Here is a 24,273-nt window from a genome sequence, read left to right as displayed (position 1 = left end):
GGAAAGCCTTGCCCAGGGCCACAGAAAGACTCTGTGAGTCCTATCTCCTGTCTCTACAGCTGTTCCTTCTGTCCAGAGGCCTCCACAAGCTCACCACCACCTTTCCCGAGATTCTGGCCCCATCCACCTTCACCAGCCATCCCTGCACCAAGTGAAAGTTCTATTCGAACCTCAGGGTGTGGCGAGGCAGAGAAGTGAAGGAACTTGCTGAAAGACATGTGGCCAGCTGGCGACAAGCAAGGACTCCATCCTGTAGCCGGCAGAGTGCAGGCTTTGCAGCCAGTCAGACTTGGGCTGAACCCCTGCCACCTGCTGGCTACGTGACCTTCCCTGTCAGTGCTTCGATCTCCTCATCTGTAAAATGGGGATAAGCCCTACCTCCCAGGCTTGGGGAGGAGATGCAGTGACCACTAGAATGAGTGGCACGGTGCCTGGCACAGAGGAAGGCGTGCGAGAGCAGCCCTCACTAGTGTATCAGTGTATCTGGCTCCAGGATGGGGGCAGGTGATGGCCAGAAAGAAGTGGCTGAATCAACAGCCCAATGACCAACCCTCCCAGCCCCAGCCACCCTGGGAAGGCTTGAGACCAGGAACACACAAAAAGGGTCATGAACAAGAAATAACACAGGCCTTTTATTTGCTCCAGAACTCGGCTACTGTGTGGTCTGAGGGTGCCATGCTTTCCCAAAAGCCCCCAAGGGACACCCCACCCAGGGGGTGCCAGATCTTTGTGTGCAGCCAGACTGCAGTGTCCCCCAAGGCTGCCTCAGTCCAGAAGGCCAGCTGCCCACCACTGGTGCCCGGGACAAGCACATCCCCTGAAGCTGAAGAATGATGTCCACCTTTGCGTGGTAGCTTCTCACAAGGCATTGGCTAAAATATTGCACTTGTAAATCAGGAAAACTGATGAGGCAAGGGTTTCCTATTACAGGACAACGTGCCAAGCATCCAAGTACTATTTAAATAAATAAAACTCAAAGTGGGGGTCTGAGCTGCGAGCTCCAATGGCCCTCCAGGAGGGCCCGAGAGCCCAGGCCTGGACTTCCTGCCCCATCAGCCAGTTCTTTAAGGAACTTGGTCAACATGAAGCCTCCGCGGTCTCCGAAGCAGGGAGCAGCAGCTCCAGATCTGGCTCGGCCGGGGCCCCTGAACTGCCAGGGTCCTTGGGCCCCCTCGTACCGGGGCAGTGGGGACCCCACGGGGCCCATCCTTCTACTCCTCCAGTAGCCTGGGCCTCTCTTGGTCCAGGCCTCGCTCCCGTATGTCTATCCATCTGTCCAGAGACACAGCCTCTGGGGGCTTGCTTGCCCCCTCCGTCACAGTGGGGAGGGAGGCAGGTGGGCAGGAGACCCAGCCCGCCTGGTGTGAACGCTGAGCTCGACTCCAGTGGCCGGCCCCTAAAGCGAGGGACTCATCTTCTTCTGGTTAATAAGGTCCAGGTAGAGGTCAGAACGGAGAAAGCGAGGGTACGAGTCCTTTTCCATGAGCCCGAAGATGCGCTTCTGTGCCAGGTCGAAGCAGCCCCGCGTGACGCTCTGCAGGTTGTCCTTGGTGTGCTCCCGCGTGTAGGAATCCAGGTTGACCTGCGGAGGCAGAGGGGCACGTGGTCAGGGTTGCCTGCTGGGGACTGACCGTAGGGCCCATGTGCCTGGAAGGGACCCATCCAGCCTCTCACCTCCAAGCCCCTCTGCCCACATCTTAAGGTTCATCTGAAGTGGAGACCCTCAGACCAGAGGATTCAAGTCCTGGCTCAGTCATTTCCTGCGGGGCTGGCAGCATTTATAAGGCTGAAAATACCACTCCGAGGGTTAGGCTTCCTGGGTTCAAATCCTAGCAGTGCCACACCTGGGTGTGTGACTTTAAGCAAATCACTTAAGTGCACTGAGCTTCAGTTGTCTTATCTACCAGCTAGCAATAATAGTACATTCCTCAAAGTGTGAAAACCAAGCAAGATCATCCATATAATGTGCTTTGCACATCCTGCCTGGCACACAGTAGACGCTAAATAGATGGGAGCAATTAAGATTTATCTCTCTGAGGCTGTCTCCTTTTTCTTTTTTTTTTTTCCAAGACAGGGTCTTGCTCTGTCACTCAGGCTAGAGTGCAGCGGTGCGATCTTGGATCACTGCAACCTCTGCCTTCCAGGTTCAAGCAACTCTCCTGCCTCAGCCTCCTGAGTAGCTGGGACCACAGGTGCCTGTCACCACACCTGGCTAATTTTGTAATTTTAGTAGAGACGGGGTTTCGCCATGTTGGCCAGGCTGGTCTCGAACTCCTGACCTCAAGTGATCCGCCTGCCTCGGCTTCCCAAAGTGCTGGGATTACAGGCATGAGCCACCGCACCCAGCCTGTCTCTTTGTTTCACAGGTTGTTGTGAGGATTAAACCTGAGAGCACATACATAAAGGGCTCAGCACATGCCTGGCATGTGGCAGTGCCTTGGTGGTGGCCATTTTTATTACTAACTGGGATTCTGTTCTTCCCCTGATCTTAGCTTGCATCTTCCCCGCTGGGGACCTGGGCTCATGGAGTCATTCTGGCCTCTCCCCTTCCTATGCTGCTGGCTGCCACCTTGCAGCTGAAGAGCCACTGGGTCCTGGGGATTGGAGGGGCTGAGGGTCTGCCCTGAGGTCCTACCTCCTTGCATGCCTGGATCGCAATGTATTCAGCAAAGATCTTCTTGGCCTTGGATGCCATCTTGGACTGTGACTTGACCTTCTTGAAGTCCTCACAAGCCAACCAGAACTCCAGATTCTCCTCGCTGAACTCAGTGCGAAGGAAGGCTTGGAACACTGCTAACCCGTCTGTGAGGAGAACAGATCCTGGGGTAAGAGGCAGAGTCAGCTTCTCCTACCCTTAAGACCCCCAGCTTACCCCTACAGGACTTTGAATATGGGCGTGCTGGGAACTGAGTACAATGCCCATCTCTGACAGCCAGGAGCCCTGGGATGTAGCCCCAGCCCTGCCACTGCCTCTTTCAAGGTCTCAGCCGGGTCTCTCCCTCTCTATGCCTCAGTGTCTTCATCTGTGAAATGGGGACTATCGATTCTGTCTCACGGAGCCATGAGAGGAGCCGATGGGACCAAGTCCATGAGATGGCAGGCACATTACTCCCCGTGAAAGCCCTCAGTACTTAGAAATGTTTATTCTTATTCTGGGAATATGGATCTGAGCACACAGGTCCCACGGGCCTCCGGCAGGCAGTGCCAACTCCCATGGATGGGGAGGGGCTGGCAGAAGCTGGCTCAAAGGCCAGACCAAGGGCCTTGGCTTGGGCTCAGCCTCTCTGCAACAGCAAGGACACCCTGACAGCCCAGGAAAGGGAAGGCAGCCTCTCTAGCACCAGCTACACAGGGTCTGGATGGGGGCGAAGGGGAGAGGGAGGGAGGGTGCAGGGAAGGGGCAGGCCAGCCCAACTTACATTTGTGAACCAGCAGCTTCTCCAAGGACTCGCCCCACTTGAGCGCTTCCTCTGAGGTGGGCCTGAGGGGTGAGGGAAGAAACACAGTGAGGGCACTGAGAGGCTTGGGGACCTGGGGGGAAGCTGGACCTGGAGGCCTTTGTTTACTGCCCTGGGCCCAGGCTGTAGCTGAGCCCAGCTGGGGCGCCCAGGAAGGAGGCCCACCCTCTTTCTTGGGGCCAGGGTCCCTTCCAGCCCCCACCTCCATCCCACCTAGCCTGTCCCCTAGGGCAGCCCCTCCCTGTGAGGGCAGCTGCTCGCCAGGTACCCGGCTCCGTCTGTGAGAGCCTGTGTCTCCCCAGAGCTGGATCACGCTGGCAAGCCCCTTCCCCTCAACCCAGCACTCAGTCCTACTCCCCGGAGGGACAGTGAGTCCCCAAAGGGTCCCAGGGTGCCAGGGAGGACCTACTTGAATGACTTCATCATTTTGTCTGCCTTGCCCGCGGGAGGGGCTCCAGGGGACTCGTTCCGCCGTCTGAAGATGCCCAGCTTGTTCTTCATGTCCTTGGCTCTGGGGGCAGAAGCAGAAAAGAGGATTGCTCAGCCTGGCCCACTCGCCCCCGCAAATACAGGGTCGGGAGAGCTGGCTCAAGGGCACCTACTCCTTCATGGTGTGTCGCCTCTGCAGGTTCCCGTTGCGAGTGAGGTACATGCCTCGGAGCATCTCTGTAGGGCCCCCCACCTTGGGGCCGCAGAATGGTCTGCAGGAAATACCCCTCTGGCTCCTGTCCCCTACCCCGCGTCCTGGGCAGCTGGCAGCAACGGTGCAGGCTGCAGCCACACGCGCTCGCTGGAATCCCGGCCTGATGACTGGACTCCCGGGCACAAGCCGGGCTGGGACTCAGACAGGAGGAGCCAGGAAATGGGAGGGACCAGGACGGGGAGCGGAAAAAAAAATTCCTTCTGGCCAACCCTGAGAGGGAGCCGTGAAAGGGGCATATGTCTGCAAGGGACAGCCTCTGGGGCCGCCCCGGCAGGAAGCCAGTCCCAGCTATTTGTGACTGGCCTCCTCGTTACTATGGCAGCAGGAAGACAGTGGTTGGGGGTGGGGGACAACAAGTCAGCAAATTGCTGAGAGGGAAGGAGGGAGCCAGGGGAGGCTCTGCCCACCAGGGTGGCAAGACTGGCTATTTTTAGCCAAGAACCATTTTTAGTTTTGTCAGTCCCCAAGGAGGCAGCAGAATTCAGCACTGGGTGAAACTGCTGGCAAGAAAGGGGTTAAATGCCTCTTGCTCACGTTCGCCCCCGTTTCCCCCAGACCCCCTGTACAGGGCACCTCCCAGAGAATGGCTCCTGCCAGCCGGCCTCTCAGCCTCAGTCACCCGCATTGGCGACTTCTAGTCATGAATATACAGCAGTTCCCCAACGTCTTAGTAGTTTTAAGCCTGAATAACTTCAGAAGCAGAAGTCCTATAAACTTACAAAAACACCATTTTAAAGTTTAATTATGTAATGTTGTGTGCATAGTTTTGTGATTTTTGAATAATTAATTTTTCACTTTAAGTTTTGGTCTCCATCCTCCCAAAGATGGAAAATGCTCACTGAAACCAAAAATGAAAATGAAAAATTGATTATTCAAAAATCACAAAGCTAAAGACATGCAAAAGAAATTTTAATTTTAATCTTTCAAGGGGGTTTGGTAAGTTTGAAGCATTTATACCTCTGAAGCTCTTCAAGCTTAAAATGGCACTAAGACCTAGACACCCTGTCTAATGAAGGAGAGTCCTACGGGGAGGCTGAGCCCAGGCTTTGGAGCCAGACAGTCTTGGGTTCAAATCCCAGCTCCAGCAGTTACCAGCTGTGCGCCCCTTGACAAGTTTCTTGACCTCTCAAGTTTCCTATCAAGCTTTTTTCTCCGTCAAGCTGTTTCCTGTCAAACAGAAGCCAGCAGGCCAGGTCTCCAGGTCCCAGCTCCACCACTTTCTTACCATGTAACTTAGCCTCTGCACAGTAGTTCATTCATGTGTAAAATAAGGGTAAGGTCAATAAGAAAGAACGGAATGTGAAATAAAAGTAGTGGTAAAGATTACATTAGATCACATATGAAATACGCACAGAACAGTGCCTGGCATAATAAACAATAACGATTATTTTTATTATTACCCTAGATGTTCTAAGACTCTTTGTCTAAGCTTTTAAGAGTGTGAGCTTCGGAGGCCAGGCGTGGTGGCTCATGTCTGTAATCCCAGCACTTTGGGAGGTTGAGCCTGGAAGATCACTTGAGGCCAGGAGTTTGAGAACGGCCTGGCCAACATGGCAAAACCCCCGTCTCTACTAAAAGTACAAAAAAAATTGCTGGGTGTGATGGCACACACCTGCAATCCCAGCTACTTGGGAGGCTGAGGTACGAGAATTGCTTGAACTTGGGAGGCAGAGGTTGCAGCCAGCCAAGATCGCACTCCAGCCTGGGTGACAGAAAGAAACTCTGTCTCCAAAAAAAAAAAAAAAAATGTGTGGGCTTCAGGCAATTCAAAAGGCAGCACCTACACTGAAAGGAATCTAGACAGGGCAGCTCCAGCACCTGGGGTGCCTGCCCTCTGCTGCCACACACTGCTTCCCTCACCTCCCACTTCAGCGCCACATTCAACAGTCCTGGCACCCCCTGGACCCTCTCTCATCCTACCAAAGGTTAAGTGAAGATGGCTGGTGCAAAGGACTGTTTTGGTTTGTGCATTTCACCTTGCTAAGAAATTGCAACTGGCTGTGGAGTAAGAGAAGCCAACAGTTGCTGCAGAAAACTGGAAAGGTCAAGGCAGCTGGGGCGAGAAAGGTTTTCTAGGGTAGTGGACCCCACCCAAGGTCAAAGCTAGGGAAAAGGGTTGCAAGAGGCTCCTCCCCATAGACCAATTCCTGCCTAGTGGTGGGTGCTACAGGACCTGGAAGGGAGGGGCTGCCTCTGGCCGAGGGGGGGGTCACTATGCACGTACCCCACTGCCTCCTCCCTATACCTCCCCCGAGTCTCCAGGGCCTTAGGCCTGGGGATACAAGGAGACCTGAGGAGAACCCACACACACGTCTTTTTCATTGACACATCTAACAAACCCCCCAAAATAAGAAGGCCTGAGTGTGGCCAGAAAGGCTTGGGGAGTGTGGGATTTGGCAGCTGGGCCAGCAGCGCCCCCTCCCGGCAATGCCTGAGACTATTAGCATTCAGGAACTCAGGAGGAGAAAGAGGAGCCCCATGACTGTTAGTTCCACCCTTTCTCAGGTCACTCGTGGGCCCAGAGGGAGCAGAGGAGTTGTCGAAGCCATTTGGCCCATGCTTGGCTCAGAAGCTGGGCTAAAGCCAGGGCAACCGGACTGGTGGCCTCTGGTTCACTGTCTTCCGGGTACTGAATCAGCACTTTGCCTCACTTGGAGAGAATGCTCAGGACCCAGGTGACCCCACTCTGGGGTCACTGCAAAGTTCCAAGATCCAGATTTTCCCTGGTGTCTGTCTGGGGTTGTGGGCGGGACCAGGCGCAACCCCTTCTCCCCACCAGGACCCCTAGAGGAGAGACCTCTGGGGCAGGGGAGGAAGAGGAGTGCAGAAGCCAGTGATCTTCCCAACTTACAGGTTTTTGCTCTTTCTCTTCCGGGAGGCTTCGTCATCATCCCCAACGGTGTCGGCCCCGCTCACCTGTGGAGAGAAGACAGACACGATGTAGTCTGGGCACTCAGGAGCTCCTGCCTAAGCAAAGAGAGGCTCGGAGACCCAACAGTCCCTGCCACCAGCTCCTCCCATCCCCAAAGCCCCCACCCCCGGCACACAGGTGAGGGAGGGAAACCCCCCTGCTGGGAACAGCCTGGCCATGAAGTGGAATCGGCCTGGCAGACCCTCTGGCCACAGCGATCTCCTCCTGGGACATTCAGGCCCCCAGCTTACTGGGGAGAAGCCAGACAGCTGGCACTCATGACAGAGGCTTCATTGCAGGCAGTGAGCAGGTGAGAGAGCAGGGCTTCTGCTGCGTCACTAGGCCAATCCCTGCCTCTTTCTGCACCTCTGTTCCTTAATTTCTAAAATCAGGATCATAATGATTAAGTCAGGATTCTGAAGCTCAAAGGAAACCTCAGATGGTCAGCAGTGTATAAAATAAATCATTACATAGGCCTGAGCGCACATCTCTTGCCTTATAGCTTTCCATGGCTCCCTAGTGCCCTCAGGATAACGTCCAAACTCCATAACATGACTGGATCTACCATCTTAGGATTAGGGCAGAAAGTTCCATTTTAATGTCAGTTATAACTCCTTCAGTTATCTCTCCAGCCTGGCCCCTACTTCAGCAACCTCCTCAACTCTGCCTTCCAACCAACAGAAGGTCTTCATCTCCATGTGCAATTCCTTCCCTGGAGAATGCTTTTGTGAGTCTCCCACCTGCCTGCCTGGATGGATGGATGGATGGATGGATATAGATGGATAGGTGAATGGATAGATGAGTGGATGGATAGATGGATGGATGAATATATGGGTTGGTGGGAGGGTGGGAGGGTGGATGGATGGATGAGTGGATGGATGGATGCATGAGTGGATGGATGGAAGAGTGGATGAGTGGATGGATATATGAATGCATGGGTGAACAGATGGGTGGGTGGATAGATAGATGAATGCATGGGTGAATAGATGGATGCGTGGGTGGGTGGGTAGGTGGATGGATCAATGAGTGGATGAGTGGATGGATGGATGAATTATACCTTCATTTAGCTCATACTATAGGCCAGACCCTGGATGGGGCATAATTCAGATACTATCTCATTAAACCTCACAATAAACCTATAAAGTAAATAGAGGCTCAGAGAATTTAAGTCACTTCCCCAAGGAGACCCAGCATGTAAGTGACAGAGGTGGAATCTGCCTCAATTCAAGACCTGTGTTTCTCCACCAGAGGATGCTGCTACTCAAAAATGCAAGGTCAGAACACATTTTAATGTTTCCCGTGAAAGACTCGGGAAGTGCTGCCTCCTTCCTGAGAATGCTGCCCCACCAGAGTTGTAAACACACGTGTGTATGTGCACACAGAGGCACACACCATATGGTGTGTGATTTCAGAGCAAGGGTTTAGAACCAGACCTGGATATAAATCCTGCTTTCATCAACTTTGGGTAAGTTTCCTAGCCTCTCGGCTTCCGTTGTTTTAGCTATGGCTTAGGCATAGTGACAGCCACTTCACAGGGCTGATGGAAGGTTCACCAGGATAAACTCTGCACCCCAAGGCCCAGTCCTGGCACCTACACTAACCTCAGTAACCAGTGGTCATTGCCCAGTGAGTGTTACCACTGTCACCATTCAGTGCACCCTTCAGTGCACACACAGGCTGCAGTCATGCTGGCCCGGTGAGGCCATGCCCAAGGCCCCCACCCGTGGGAAAGAGCCCTCGGGCCCTGGGTTTCCTCCCATTCTAACCTCAGCTTCCGTACTTTATCGGCTCCACACAATGGGCCTGGGGACCACTCCCACCCAGCGGCCATCCCCAGCCTCTGTGCTGCTTTGAAATGGGCTCTTCCTTCCACTGAGGGGAGGAAAGTGTCTTCAGCAGGGACTGACCCAAGCCCAGCAGCCTGACAGAGGTGCTGGGCAGCTCTGGCCCTGGGAGTCTGCCCCCTGGGCTGCTGGGGAAACCCCAGCACCAAGAAGAGGCTGCGGGCCAAGGAGAAATTGAGGTGAAAAAATTGGGTTCTGATTCCCAGCCCTAGGGACTCCCCATAGCTGCCAGGAGGCTTTGGCCTCTGACCTTGGAGGGGGCCAGAGTGGCCCCCCCGACTCCTCCCTCCCACAGCTGCAGCAAGGCCTGCCCAGGGCCCAGCCTACAAAGGCCCTCCAAAGCAATTCTCCTTTCCATCTTCTCCCTACTGTCTCACTATGCGACCCTGTCCGGCTGAAAAGCAGATGGAGGTGAGTCCAGGATCACGCAGCCCTTCCTTCACTCCAGGCAGAATCCCCGGGCCCTGCCCAGCCTCATCCAGCCACCTCCAGGGACTAGGAGCTCACCACCTCTTGGAACAATAATTATAATTCTTACTGTAATTATAGTAAAGTTAAGAGTGTAGATTTTTAATTGCCTGGATTTGAAGCTTAGCTCAATCATTTATTAGCTCATTGACCTTAGCTCAGTTACATCCCTCTCTGTGCCTCAGTTTCCTTATTTGTAAAATGTGGATAATAACTGGACCTCCCTCAAAGGGCTGTGGTGAGGATTATGTAAGCTAACACAGGGGATGTGCTCAGCACAGCAACCAGCACACAGCAGTGAGCAAGTACTCTCAGCTAATGTGGGTTTTGCTATTATTTATTGAGCGTTCACTACATGCCAGGCGCTGGGCCAAAGTGTTTTAATATACTTTATCTCATTTAATCTTGGCAACAATTCTAAGAGCTAGTTACTGATATTTCCCTCAGTATGCAGCTGAGGAAACCGATGCCCAAGGCAGTTTGGTAACTGTCCTGGGCTCTCTGAACTGGCAAGTAGCAGAGAATTGTGGTCTGGGTCCAGAGCCCACTGGTGACAGAAGGCTCGTCTGTAAGCAGGGCTCAGCTGGTTTCCCCTATTGGTCCTGGTTGAACTTCTGGGGCTCCCTGGCCATCCATGGCTGCCCTCTCTGATCCAGCCCAGCCTGGCAGGCCCCATGGAACCACGTGGAAACAGTGGATCTAAACTCTATACTTACTTGTTTACACATCCGAAATAATTCTTTAGGCTTTTTAAAAATAGGAGACTTGAAGGTATTATCATCTTGGAGCTGGAAGGCATTTTTTGGGTCCTCCTGTCGGACCTCTGACCTACATGGGAGCTTATGAAACAGGGCTGGCACCCTCTGTGGACCACCTCTGCCCAGGCCAGTCCCCTGTAGGGGAGGAAGGAAGCAGGGCCAGGGAAGGGCTGCAGCCTGTGGTCTCCTCACTGTCAAAGAATAGCCCTGACCCTCTGAGCTGAGCCAGAAAGGCTGGAATAGAATTCAATGGCAGCATCCTGGACCCAAACACAATGATTCTTCAGGGCTTCCTTGACTCCCCAGGAAAAACGCCTGTGGATCTGCTCTGCAGGGCCTCCAGGGAGCAGCCAGGAAGGCAGGGGTCTGGCGGCAGGGGGCACCATGAGACCACTCAACTCAGCACAGGGTGCCAGACCCAGAGGACGGACAGCTGGAGAATTGTGGGGGATGGGGGGTGGCAGCGGGGGCGGGGTGGGGGGGGTAGCAGAGGGGGTGCTCTCCCTCTCTGGACTCAGTTGGCCTATCTGTGAGATCACCATGGCTGAGCTGACCATCTCTGAGGTCTGCCTGTTCTGACATTCCTACTTGCAGTAGAAATTGCTCAGCACACAAGACAGCAGGATAACAGGAGTGTGGAGTGGTGACAACAGCGAGACTGAATGTCATCCTGTGGCAGGCAGCATGCACTCTGGACAGCCTCAGTTTATTTGCACGGCAGCACAAATGACCAGCCCGAGCTTTCTATGTACTGCTCCCTGGAACCCTTGGGACAACTCCTGGGGGACTCTGTGTTCCATTTATAAGAGAAAACTGAAGCTCAGAGAAAGAAGCAACTTGGCCAAGGTCTCAGAGCCAGGGAGGAGGAGGCAGAGCTGAGACTTGAACCTGGGTCTGTCTGACTCCACAACCTGAACACTTCACCCCTCCCCTCTTTACCTCTTGCCTGGCATTGCCTGGGAATAGTGGCCCATCAGCATCAGGGAACCCTCCCAGAAGAGCCGGGCCAAAGCCAGGAAGACAGAAGTCATGGGGGAACCCACCGCGGTCCCTCTGCCAGTCCCCCACCCCTGGACCCTCATCAGCATGAGGTCACAGGGTCTGCAGTAGAGCCACAGAGGAGTGACTGGACAAGGGTGAGACCTTGTCCAGCGCCATCATCACTTGCTGCTGTGTGGCTGGGGACAAAACATCTCTTGCTAGCCTCAGCCTCCCACTGTAAGACAAGTGCCTGTCCACCTTGCAGCAGCGTCAGGAAGGTGAGAAATGGGGTCTGCTGATACTTTGAATGGTGGCACAGCCAGTACTACCCTGGTTACTGCTCTTCTCTCCCTCCCCCTCCTCATCACATGATTACCATTTATGCAGCACCCCCCAGGTGCTGAGCGCCAGGTACTCCCCTAAATGTTTTACCTGTGTTAAGCTATTTAATTTTCCCAGCAACCCTAGGAAGGATTATTACCATACCCATTTCACCAGTGAGGAAACTGTGGCTCACAGAGGCGCAGGGACTTGCCCAAGGCCCAGTACCAGTAAGAGATGGAGCTAGACCACGGTGTTTGTCCCATCTGGGCTTCATCTCCTTCTGACAAGGGTGGGTTTCGTACTGAAAGCTGCTGGCAGGACAGGGCAGGATGTGAATGGCAAAGGGTTCAGGGACTGGGGTGTGGAAGCCACATGGAAGGGTGGCCACCACCAGGCTGGAGGCAGTCTCAGATGTCTCTGCCAGCTCAGCCACTCAAACACAAGAAAGGAAGTGACTGGCTAAAAGTTGGTGGGACAGGGGAGGGTGCCAGTGGGAACCTTGGAAACCCAAAGGAGGAAGCTGAGACAAAAGAGAGCTTGTCCAGGCCTGCTGGACTCCCAGGCATAAGTATCTGTCCCAAAATAGAAGCTGAGGCCAACAGAGCCGGGGAATTAGATAGATGCATACACATGAATGTGTGTGAATTTATCTGTATATAAATAGTTTTATTGGAGCAAGTGTGGTGGGGGGAATGGAACTGGGAAGGGTGTAGTGGGGGAATCAGGATTGGGAAGCCCAAGGCAGGTGGGCCTCAACCGCCCTCCTAAGAGGAGTGGCCAGGCCTGATCTGAGTGAGCCTGAGGCCTTGCCTTGGAAGGACAGCATTCCGGACTCTCTCGTGTAGAAACCATCAAGAAATGACCTAAGATGGTGATATTCAAACTTTGGCAAGATCATGATCCCTCAGGGCATGTTTAAAATACAGGGTCTGGGAACCACCCCTAGAGATTCTGATTCTAGAGTTCTGGGTATGGGGACTAGGAATCATATATTAATAACCTTCCCTTGGTGATTCCGGAGCACACCACAGTGTGAGAACCACACATGCTTACAGATGAGGAAACGGAGATTCAGTTCCCAGGCCAAAGTTCAAGACCCTTTTCTGGAGGGCCCCAGCCTGCCCTTTGAGAATGACTAGCTTTCAGCAGAAGGCATCTCCCCAGATGCCAAGTCTGCCTTCTTGCTAGTGGCTAAGAAGCTAAGCAGGCTTCTGAGGACATGTCCCAACTTGGTGAGGAAGTATGCTGGAATCCGTTAGTGATGTCTGCTGCTGGTTGGAGGGAGGAATAGCAGCACCTGTGCCAGGCATCTGCCCTTTAGGAATGCTCTGCTCTAGCCAAAGAATGCCTGCCTCTACCTCTCTGTTTATTCTAATCCTGCTCAACCTTCAAGGCCAGGCTGAGAGGTATCTTCCTCCAGAAGCTTTCCCTGATGACCTTAGGCCCTGGGGTCTGTCCTCCTGAAGTTCTAGATCTCTGAGTCAGTTGCACTCCATGGGCACTGACCATCCCTATTCACCTGGCCTCACACCAACACCTTGCACAGGCTGTTGCATTTCAGGAGAAGGAGTGGGGCCCATCATTCCCTGAGGGCCACCGCTCATGGGGCTAGTGTTGTCAGACACCAGCCTCTTCCATTCATCCTCAACTGTTCTGGGATGTGAGTGCTATTAACCCCTACTTTTCAGAGAAGAAAACTAAGGCTCAGAGGAGTTGAGTGACTCAACCAAAGCCACGTAGTAAGAAACAGAGCCCAGACCCAAAATAGCTGGTGGACTTCAAGATCATGGCACAATCTGTTCACTGTTAGGCCACTTTCGAGGCTCACACAGATAACTTATTTCTCTCAGGCTGAGACCGGCCTCACACACTTCTGTGGCTCCTGCCTTGTTGCAGAGCGCAGGGCCTGGTACACAGCAGGAAATCAATAAATACTTATTTATCTACATACAAATATTCATGAGAGGCAAATAGTGTGGTGGTTGGTTAAGAGCACTGGCCCTGGAACCAGATTCTAATTCTGGTTCAGACACTGATAAACTGTGTAACCTGGAGCAAGTTAGATAACCTTTCTTTGCCTCAGTTTCCTCTGCTGTAAAATGGGCACCAAAATACTATCTACTTCAAAGGGCCGTTGTGACAGTTAATGAGTTAATGTAAACTGCTTAGGATAATGCGGATATGGAATAAATGTGCATTGTCGTTGTGACTGGCTGATGGATTTCTAGTCTGGCTAAGCTGTAACTCTGTTTCTCCAGCTACTACCTCAGATCTTTTAAATCCAAATACACAATGGCCTGGGCTAAGCTACACCTGTTCTGCTTTCTGTGGGGACCAGTGAAGCTATAAGAACATAGCATCTAGAGTCCTAAAGTCATGGGTTTAAGTCCAGGCTCTGCCTTCTTGGTCCCATTGGGCCTCAGTTTTACCTTCTGTCCAACAGGTGGAAGGTTCGCTGGGAGGCTGCTGGGACAGTGGGGGTGGAACATGGTGACTGCTCATTCCCTGCAGCCCCTGGACCAGCCCTCCCCATATTGCATGTATCCTTCTCCTTCCCCGTTTAGCTTTCTCACCTTCCTGTGTCCCGTGAAGAAGAGGGAAAGGTGGTGCATGGAGCCACCATTGCGGCCCAGCTCTTTCTTGAGGGTGCTGGGCGAAGGCATGCCCCAGGTGGAGGCGGCGCCCTCACCATCTGAGCAGTGCAAGGTGGTGTCGGAGGCGAAGCAGGGCCCTCGGGGTTCCTGCAGCAGGCTGCCCTCACTGTGCGTCCGGCGCCGCAGCGAGTTCTGCACACGCAGTGAGAGGCCACCCTCGGCCCCCTGGCCCGTCTCGATCATGCTGCTGCGCTTGGCCTCACTGCGCTCTCCATAGTTGTCATCGCTGGTGTCCTCATCCTCGTCCTCCTCCCCTTCCTCCCCTTCCTCCCCCTCCTCAGCCTCTTCCTCCTCCTCATCTCCTGAGCAGCCCCGCTCTGCCCCTGCCTTCTGGCTGTAAGTGCTATCCAGCCGGACCTCGGGGATCACGAAGGCTGGTCTGGAGGCCGCAGGTTGGTCCCCGATGGTTGCCAGTGGGTCCCCAGAGCTCACGGTGCCCTCAGTAAGGGCCTTGGCCGGCAGGGAGACCTGGCTAGGAGGCAGATCTTGACAGGGTGGAAGGTCCTGGGTGGGGGGTTCCTGGACGGCAGGGAGGTCTTTGGTGAGTAGAGGGTCCTGGTGAGGCAGGGGTTCTTGACCAGCAGGCAGGTCCTGGCAGGGTGAGAGGTCTTGGGCTGGTGGGGGTTCCTGGCATGGTGGTGCATCCTTGCTGGGTGGGGCGTCTGGGCCTGGAGGGGACTCTTCACAGGTAGCTGAGTCTTTGCTGGACAGTGGTTCTTGGCTGGAAGTGGATTCCTGCCCAGAAGGGGAGTCCTTGTTGGGTAGAAGGTCTTGTCCTGGAGGAAGCTCCTGGCCAGGAGAGGGCTCCTTGCTGGGTGGGGAATCCTCGGCACCAGGCCCCTTCCCTTCCTCCAAGGACATCTCCGTCTTCTCATCTGCCTCCGTCTCAAACATCTGGGAAACAAAAAGAAAACAAGAACGGTTCAGAAGAGGAGGCTCCGAGATGCCAGACACCATGCATGAGCTGACATGAAATCAGGCAGTACCCTGAATCCTGGCCCCCCAGTCTGAAAGCTGAGGTGCCAGATGGAACCCCAAAAGCCCCTTTGACTTAGCTGTGTAACAATTCTCACCCTGTCTTCTTGCTTGAACTTTCTGCTCCATCGAAAACACAGCTGGTCATTTACAGGAGAAGAGGGAGAGGTAACCACTGTCTATCTAGCTCCTGCCTTGGCAGTTGCCAGGGCAGCTTGACCCCACTCTCTCATATGGCCTTCCCAACAACCTTATAAAAGAAGCATCACTGTCTCCATTTTACAGAAAAGGAAACAGGGTCAAAGTCGCCTCCGGGGATAAAGGAGAACAGGCAGTTTCTGCTCATGGACCAGAACCAAGTCAAGCCCCAAACCCAGGGCAGTCACTGAACCCAGCCCAGGGTGTCTCCTACCTGAACAAAAGTTTTAAAAATCCTAATGAGTCATTCAAACAAGAATATGCTCTGAACGCTTAAGTATCTTTTTGAAAACAGTAAACTGGAATGAAACCGGAACTTTAAAATATTGTCCATACCTGGACTCACCAGATGTCACAGAAACATGGAACCTCCCTGAGAAATCACCCACCCAGGGATTTTTAAACTGCTTGGAGGAACCTCAAGGATTCCTCAAAAAACACAGCATCTCCTGCCTCACACACAACCCTCGAGATCCCAGGGGGTTTTGCTGAGTCTCAACAGTAGATTTCATGCACAAAAAGAAGAATGTTTCTCTTGATGAAAGTCTGAATAGCAGCTATGTCACCAGAAGATTCGGGCCCCGAGAAAGTCAGGAGTGTCCATGGTGCCACAACCACACAGGGAGGCAGTTCTCAAGCCTGGGCTGGGCCCCTCCCACTCAAGGTCCAGGAATGCGGGAGGTGGAACTATTTAGAGCCCAGGTTCTGTCCTTCAAGAAGCCATAGCTGCTGAGAACAAATGAAAGAGAAATACCCCACTCATACTCAGGAACTGAACAGATGCTTGGGAATGTGTGCACATGTGGGCACATGTGCACACTGGCAGAAAACTTCAGAGGTAAGTACCCCCAGAACGTGGGTTAAGACTCTCATTGTAAAAATTATTAATGTCCATTTGATGGATGACAACACTGAGTCGAAAGGCCAGTGACTTACTCACTATTATACAGCTGCCCTGATACCCAAAAGGCCATGCTCAAAGCTGAGAAGTCTTTGAAGCCCCGGGGGGTCTGTAATGGTGAAGCCCCACAGCTGGGAGTCAGTGATCAGCCATGGCTTGGGGCAGCTGCAGGCTGCTGCACACACGTGTCAGGGGTCACGCTGGCATCTGGGAGCACAGATGTGAGCGGATGTGAAAGCGCGGCACGGGTAAGAGCCACAGCCTGGGAGCGTGAAAGTGAAAGTGGAGCCCTGCAGAGCAGAGACGGTGGCTGGACAAGGGAGGGGAGGCCTCGGAGGACTCTAGCATGATCTGGCCAAGGTCAGGAAGGGCATGCCTTAGGCTGTGGCTCATAGGCCAAAGACAGGTACCTGCTGATGCTGTGGCCTTCTTGCCCTGGAAATCCTGCCTGCAGCTCAGAGGTGACTCCACACAAGGGCCCTCTCAGATCTTATAGTCTCAGACTCTGGAACAACAGCGATCTGAAATCCCCACTGCATAGACAGAAAGGCTGAGGCCCAGAGGAGCAAAGGGCAACCTAGAATCACACAGGGCTGTCAGGTAGAGCCAGTCACCAACCTTCAGGCCTCAAGGTGTCCACCTATGAAACGGGATAACCAGCGTGTCTGAGTAACAGATCAGGAGCGTATGCTGGAAAAGGCGGAAAGCTCCTACAGGAGATGGTGGTGTTGGAGGTAGTGATTTAAAAAGCATTGATCTAGAGGGAAATTCTGAAGTTAAGGACCTTAACCAGTGGCACATGTTTCCCACGTACCCCAAACTCTGTCAAACACCAGAGTCAGTGTTGGCAATTGTAATGTCAGGGCCTCCAGTCCAGAATTCTCATCTGAAAACTAAGGGCTGTGCTTCAGTCCCATCAGGCTGTTCCCAGGTGGACAGAAAGACCCTCCATTGGGTAGACAGGAAGGCTGAGGGCCCAGTCTGGACAGTGACTTAGTGACTTGCCCAAAGCCACCCTGCACAAATCTGGGGCTAGGCTGGGGCCAGAGCCTAGGCCTTCTGGCCCTGTTCTTCTCAAGCCCACTTCTGATCTCTGTCCCCATGAGCAACCCAGTCCCCAGCCCATCTCTCCACCCACCAGGGAGCATTCTCCATCAGGAGGAACAAACTGCCCTGCAGCCAGCTCCCTGGGGCCCCTCAGTCCTATCACCCTACCGCATGGCCAGACCTCCCCCTGACCCACCCCCCGGCCCAGCCACCTGCCTCTGATAGTCCTTGGGGAAAGGCGGAAGGAAGCAGCAACCGGGTGCCCTCAGGGCCTGGCACGGAGTGGCACTGAGTGGGGAGCAGGCTGCATTTCCCCTTTCCTGGGTGGTGAGGGTGGGGCCCAGGCCTGTCCCAGCGGTGATGACAGTCGGAGCCCGCCCACCCCTTGGGGAAAGTGCAGCAACAAACCCAAAACCAGAAATGCAAGTCAGCCTGCCTCTGCCAACTCTGTTCTAAATCGAGGCCAAACCAAACAAAGCCAGGAGGGGAAGTGCCGCTTAGGCAGGGGTGCTGTCCCCAGAGGGCCCCTACCCAGAGGGATCAGCTGAGAAACTAACCAAGACGGAAGGTTCGCAGAGGACCCAGTGGTTATGTGCTCAGATACCCGAGCCAGGCTGATTTTGATCCCAATGGGGCCACTTTTTAGCTGTGCAACTCCGGCCAAGCCTTTCAAAGCTTCAGAGCCTCTGTTTCCTCATCTGGAATTGAGCCCAATGATATCACACTGGACTTACAGGACTATTTGAGTCTCCTCACAGTGCCTGGCCCTGGAAAAGCTTTTGACACAATGGGAGCTATCAATGGTCTTATTTTAGAGATAAAAAACCTTGGGTGCCAGAGGGTATGGGAATTACCTAAGAATGAGAGGCTGATTCAACATTAGAATTCACATCTCCTGCCCAGGGTCTCTCCGTTTCCTTGCAGCCTTACACACAAGTGTTTGGGGCCCTCAGGGGGCTGTAGAGGGAGGAGGAACAGCTCGGAGTCCTGCCTGAGGCCCCTCACCTGGGTGCATCCCACACCAGCAGATGCTGGTGAACAGGGCCTAGAGCTCATGGTTTTCTGTGCTCCCAGGCAGGCCTGTATGAACTGGGACTGCATGCAGGTTTGGTACAGCCTGTGTTCTTGGGAGAGCTGGGGTGGGAAGTGGTTTGACGGGAGCTCCGGAACAATTACAGGACACCCGAGAACCCAGGGGTGGGGGTGGCAAGTGTAGGAGAAAATTAGGACAGGAGGGGAGGCAAAGATGAGGGGGAGGTTGCAGAACACATGGTGGGCATGGGATTGCCCTGTGAGCAACGAAATGCCACAGGCAGAGCTGTGCTGTGTCAAAGCTGCTCTGGGGAATGTGGGCAGGATTTGTGGGTGGCAGGGAGGACTGGGGCATGCACACATTCATGCATTCATTCATTCATTCTCCAAGCACTGAGGTAGGTACTTGGGGGATGGCAGGGAACAAGTCAGACACAATCTCTGCCCTCACTTAAGCAGAAAAAACAGAGGTTAGACAACTAGTCTCAAGGAGCATGGGATTGCTCTGATAGAGGAAGTACAGGCAGCTGGGGACCCTGTGAGGCAGCTGTTACAACCAGCTGGAGTAATAAGAATCCAGCCAGGGTGCCAGGGAGACCAGCCTGCTCACCCAGGGCCTTGGGTCCAGAGTGCTGGAAGCCACTGCCCCGCCCTTCCGAGGTGCGGGTCTGTGTCTTTCCCATCCATCACTTCTTTGGCTTGACTAGACCAGGTTAATTCTGCCCATGTCTCATCTGCTGTAAGCACACAGGAAATGAACCAGGCCCTCTAAATGGAGCCACTGTTTAGGACCTAATCAAATCCTCTCCCAAATCCAATCCAGAGCTCGGAACAGGCTAAGGAGGGATGGCAGCTGTAACACCCAGAGTTCACACTCATACCAGCTTTGGCTCCTGGGCCCCAGACGCCTACTGGCTGTTGAGTTGGGGGTAGTGGTGGGCTGCTGGAAGTGACTTGTCCAACATCACACAGCTACTCACTGAGCAGCCAGGTCTGCTGACCCAGGGACAACCTGCAGCTCTCACTCCGATGATTCATCACAGCCACCATGGATGCCGGGCTCCGCATCTGCCCTCGAAAACCACTTCCTGCACTGGGGGGTGTAAACTGGGGTTTGCCTCTGTCTCAGGGTGGCCCTTAACAGCCAGGATTTTACCAACAGAGCACTGGACATGCAGCCAGAAGACCTGGACTGGAATCCTCACTCCATCATTTGCTAGCTGTGTGACCCCAAGCTACCCCACTCCAAGCTTGGTTTTCTCTGCCACGAAAGAGGGTGAGGATGCCTGTGGCTTCCTATGCCAGAGACTAAGGGAACCAAGTCTGAGAAAGGGCAGGAAGGCACTCTGTGAACTGTAAAGTCCTTTGAGAAAGGGAGAGGCTGTTAGAATTCCTGCCCCGCATTGGACCTCCAGGCTTTCAAGATGGGCTGTTCCTTCAAGCATGGCATGCTCTGATTCCCTAGCTTCAGGTCCCTGACTCAATGCTAGCTTTCAGGAACCTTGACGGCTCAGCTAACACTTAGCTCTCCCAGCTCAGCGTCAGCCCAGCTCCTCCAGCTCTGGCCTCTTGACCACCCAGAGGCTGGCACATCCAGTGCTTCCTCCATCACCAGCTCAGAGACCCTCCAGGCCATTCTCCTGTCCCCTCTACCTCCACTCTCTCCAACACAGCAGGTTTGGCAAAATTTAGGAGGATAGAGGCGGTGCTTATATTATGGGGAGCTCCAGATACTAACTTCACACTTACTTGCTGGGTGACCTTGGTCTTAACCTTTCTGTGCCTCAGTTTCCTTAGCCATAACATAGGATTTCTAGAATACAGGATTTCTAGAACCTCCTCACAATGTTGAGAGGAATAAATGAGCTAACGAGTATCCAGAGCTCAGCACCATGAGGGCACACATGAGCACCCAATAAACAATAGCTACGGTCACCCCAGCACGGCGTGGTTTTAACATCTCCCTCCCTGAATTTCCACTGACCCCTTCTCCATCCTCTCATGGGCCTGTCTGCCTGTCCCTCAGGACCTGCTGCAGGGCCCCTCTCATCACAGTCCTGTCCACTCCCTTGGGAACCCATCCACTCCCCAGGCCACAATCACTATCTGTACCATCTCGCTACTGATGACTCGCAGTCCACACTGCTAGCCCAGACCCCTCTCCTGAGTTAGATGTCACAGGCATTCACCAAATCCTCATGGAATAGTTCTGCATCCAGACACTGTTCTAGGCTTTGTGCATAAAGGAAGGAATAAGAAAGACACGATCCCTGTCCTTGTGGAGCCTACAAACTAGAGAGGAAGGAGGGATATTAACCAAGTCATCACTGCTGTAAACACAGGATAAACAGAAACCAAGATCTGCGGTGTGAAGGAAAACCCTCGGGTGCTGTGAGAGAGTCCAGGGGAGTGTTGGGAAGGCCGCCCTGTGGAATGCCTGGAGACTGAAATCTGCAAAAGGGGCAGGGCGGGGCTCACTAGAGGAGGAAGAAGCATAGGCCAAGGCCCCAGACCAGGAAGAGCCTTAGCATGCTGCTGAGACAGAGGACAGCCGTGTGGCTGCAGCCCAGGGACAGGGATGGAGGCCTCCTTCTGCATATCCCATCAGTGCCCCCAACTCAACAAGCCTTACACTGAATGTGTGATCTCCCTACAAGTCCATCATCCCTCCTCTCATGACCCCTGTATCAATGAAGCCACCACCAGTTGCCCAAACCAGGGAACTGGCCAGCATTTTCTCCTCCTTTTCCTCCACGACCACCCCCATGGTCAGTCCTCAAATCCTGATCATCACTTATACAACTTCAAGGATCTTTCCACTAGGGAGGTTGGCAATAAGGAGGACAGAGTATATGGGAACTCTCTGTACTTTGTGCTAATTTCTAAGGCTACTCTAAAAAATAAACATTGAGGCCGGGCACCATGGCTCAAGCCTGTAATCCCAGCACTTTGGGAGGTCGAGGCGGGTGGATCACCTGAGGTCAGGAGTTCGAGACCAGCCTGGCCAATATGGTGAAACCCCGTCTCTACTAAAAATACAAAAATTAGCCAGGCGACATGGTGTGCACCTGTAATCCCAGCTACTCAGGAGGCTGAGGCAGGAGAATCCCTTGAACCCAGGAAGCAGAGGTTGTAGTGAGCCGAGATCATGCCACTGTACTCCAGACTAGGCAATACAGTGAGACTGTCTCAAAAAATAAAAAATTAAAAAATTAAAAAGTTGATTCATCTTTTTTAAAAAGAATGTTTCTACTCTCTCCATGTCCACCGCCACCACTTCCCTCCAGACCACCATCATCTCCCATCAGGATGATGCGCGGCTCACAGTGGCAGTGCAGACCCTGCTGGCCATTCTTCGTGCTGTGTCGGGAGCTGTCTACATGCAAACCTCAACTTGTCACTCCTCTGCTTAAAACGTTGCTGTGGCTGGCTCCCCAGTCCTCTCAGATAAAGTCCAAATTCTGTGGCCCTGGAAGACCCTGGGCTCTGTCTCCCTCTAGCCTCACATCTGATCACTCCCTACCTGAAGTGTTTGATGAATGAATAAATGAATGAAAGAACAATCGCCGGGCGCGGTGGCTCACGCCTGTAATCCCAACACTTCAGGAGGCTGAGGAGGGCGGATCACGAGGTCAGGAGTTCGAGATCATCCTGGCCAACATGGTGAAACCCTGTCTCTACTAAAAATACAAAAATTAGCTGGACGTGGTGGTAGGTGCCTGTAATCCCAGCTACTCAGGAGGCTGAGGGAGGAGAATGGCTTGAACCCGGGAGGGGGAGGATGCAGTGAGCCAAGATCATGCCACTGTACTCCAGCCTGGTGACAGAGCAAGACTCTCTCTGTGTCTCAAAAAAAAAAAAAGAAAAAAAGAAAGAAAGAACAATCCAGTGAACTTCACAGGACCATCTAGACTCTTAGCCTCAAAGTGCAGCCCAAGAGTCAGCAGCAGCAGCACCCAGGAGCTTATACAAAATACACACTCGTTTTTTTAAAATGCTAAGGAGCATCTTAAAAATGCCTGTCTGGACCCAATCTAAGACCTACTGCATCACATTCCCTACGAGTAAGGCCCAGGCCTTTTTACTTTTTTCTGACTCCCAAGACAATTCTGGAGAGTGGCATCAGGTAACAGGCAAGGTAACTGTCTGTTATGTGAGGCCCAGAGAAGGGAAGTGATAAGGCCAAGGTCATACAACAGAATCAGCACTAAAATCCAGCCCAGAACCTTGCCCAGGACCAGTTCTAACACATAAAACCCTCTCTATAATGAGGAGCCTATGCAGAAGAGGCATGACCTTGGAGCAGGATTGGGGGCTGGCAAGTTCCCTGGAGGCAGCTACCCATTCATGTTTCCCAAACAGAGGCCCAACTGCAGGAGGAGAGAGGGGCAAAGGAGGAATTCAACCACAGACTGAAGCTCCTCTGTCAGAGGTTCAGGAGGGCGGCACACCACAGCAGGGAGCACACCCACTATACAGAAAGCAATACTGAGGAACAGAAGGTTAGCTCACCCCTGCACAGGGACAAAGCCAACACTCACGGAAAGGGAATCCCTGAGGAAAGAGGAGATAGGAGGGCGCCTCAGAAACCCTCCCTACTCTTGGCTATCGCCTGACCAAGCCAGAAGGACATGCCATTTGCAGCCTGCTGGAGACCCACCACCACCTGCCTGGATGCCCAGCTTCTCCCTGGGCGGGGAGGCGGCTCCTGGGGTCTGGGTTTCAGCATGGTGCTGCCCTGTCACCCCCCCACCAGGCCCCTTCTCCTCTCGCCTCTGTTTCTGACACCACTGCTTCAACGTGGGGTGGACTTGTAGTCTCTGTCCCCACCCACCACCCCAAACACCCCTTCGACACCTCCAACTCTCTTCTCTGAAAGGCAGAGAGTTGAGAGTTGAGAGCAGGGGAGTTCCCAGTCTCTTCCTGAGCTAGTAGTGACTGACACCTTGTAAGAAGGGGAACTCCAGGCCCCCCTGGGGCTCTGCTGAGGAATCGGTTCGCCTGTGGGATCCATCCTCACTCCCCTTCCCACCCGACACTCTGCTTTTCTGCCTGCTCCGTGTGTGTGTGTGCTGGGGCCATCTCATTTCCCTAAGCTCTCTATCCCTCAAGTCCACTTCCTGCCTATCCCTGTGAGGACTGGTTCAATCTGCCTCAGATGCCCTGGCTAGAAGGCTCTCTGCTGCCCTGCCAAGACCCAGCCTGCCCTGCTGTCATGGCCCTGGGCAGGTCCTGTTTGGCTCATCAGAATCATGTCTGGCTTATTCACACCATTTCCCTCAAGACTTACTCAGCAAATACCGACAGAGCTGCAGCCATGTGCCAGGGCCTGTGCTGGCTATTGCTGCCAAACAGCAGCAAGCCATGTTCCCTGCCTTGGAGGTGCCAGATCAATCTCTCACCCACCTGCTACCACCCTAGGAAGCTGTGGAAGTAGAGGCAGCAGCGACAACTAGGATGGCTCTGGGAGGAAGTACTGGGAGAAAAGATGGGACAGGATATTCCAGGCTGAGCCAGAGCCAGCAGGGAACATTCAAGGAAGTGGAGGTGGTTGGATGGGGCAGGAGCATGGATATATTAAGGAATTCCGACGTTACCCTGAAAGCAGTTTTACTTAGTGCTGCAGAGGTAGGGAAGGTAAAGCTAGAGGTGTTTGAAACAGGTAATGATGACAAAGAGGAGAGCGAGCGAGAGATCATTAACTGAGCATCTACTGCACACCGCACACTGTGACAGTTGCCTTATACTTCAGGCTCTACTTCCAACAATCCTGTGAGATCAGTATCATTTTTAATAAGAAAACTAGGAAATAGAGACGTTAAGTAACTTACACAAGATCAAAAAGCAAGTCAGTGGAAGAGTCAGAATTGAAACCACTGTCTGCCTGGCTCCAAAGCCCTGCTCTTTCTACTCCTCTGTGATCCTCTCTTCACTTCCTCCTTCCCTTCCTTCAAAGGATGCTTCCTGAGGACAAACCTGGGCCAGGCTCTGTGCTAGGCAGTGGTGAGCAATACCAGAC

General features: G+C 53.4%; 1 protein-coding gene across 9 annotated transcripts in view; it reads right to left on the bottom strand.

The window, feature by feature from the left end:
• Positions 1–612: 612 nt before the first annotated feature.
• RGS3 (regulator of G protein signaling 3) overlaps positions 613–24,273 on the bottom strand; it is a 137,414-nt gene continuing 113,753 nt past the window's right edge. For 8 of the 9 annotated variants that reach the window (XM_007968341.3, XM_007968343.3, XM_037983873.2 and 5 more), the window contains 6 exons: positions 14,021–14,995; positions 7,013–7,077; positions 3,868–3,969; positions 3,420–3,481; positions 2,636–2,802; positions 613–1,582 (listed from right to left, as the gene is read on the bottom strand). In XM_007968341.3, the coding sequence (XP_007966532.2) occupies positions 1,397–1,582; positions 2,636–2,802; positions 3,420–3,481; positions 3,868–3,969; positions 7,013–7,077; positions 14,021–14,995 (1,557 nt within the window). In that variant the 3' untranslated portion in view covers positions 613–1,396. Of the gene's footprint in view, positions 1,583–2,635; positions 2,803–3,419; positions 3,482–3,867; positions 3,970–4,060; positions 4,413–7,012; positions 7,078–14,020; positions 14,996–24,273 lie in introns of those variants that run through there. The other variant, XM_037983904.2, reaches the window with a different exon arrangement.

The sequence above is a fragment of the Chlorocebus sabaeus genome, chromosome 12, assembly GCF_047675955.1.
Source record: "Chlorocebus sabaeus isolate Y175 chromosome 12, mChlSab1.0.hap1, whole genome shotgun sequence".
Taxonomy (NCBI): domain Eukaryota; kingdom Metazoa; phylum Chordata; class Mammalia; order Primates; family Cercopithecidae; genus Chlorocebus; species Chlorocebus sabaeus.
This window is presented reverse-complemented; position numbering and strand designations above follow the sequence as displayed.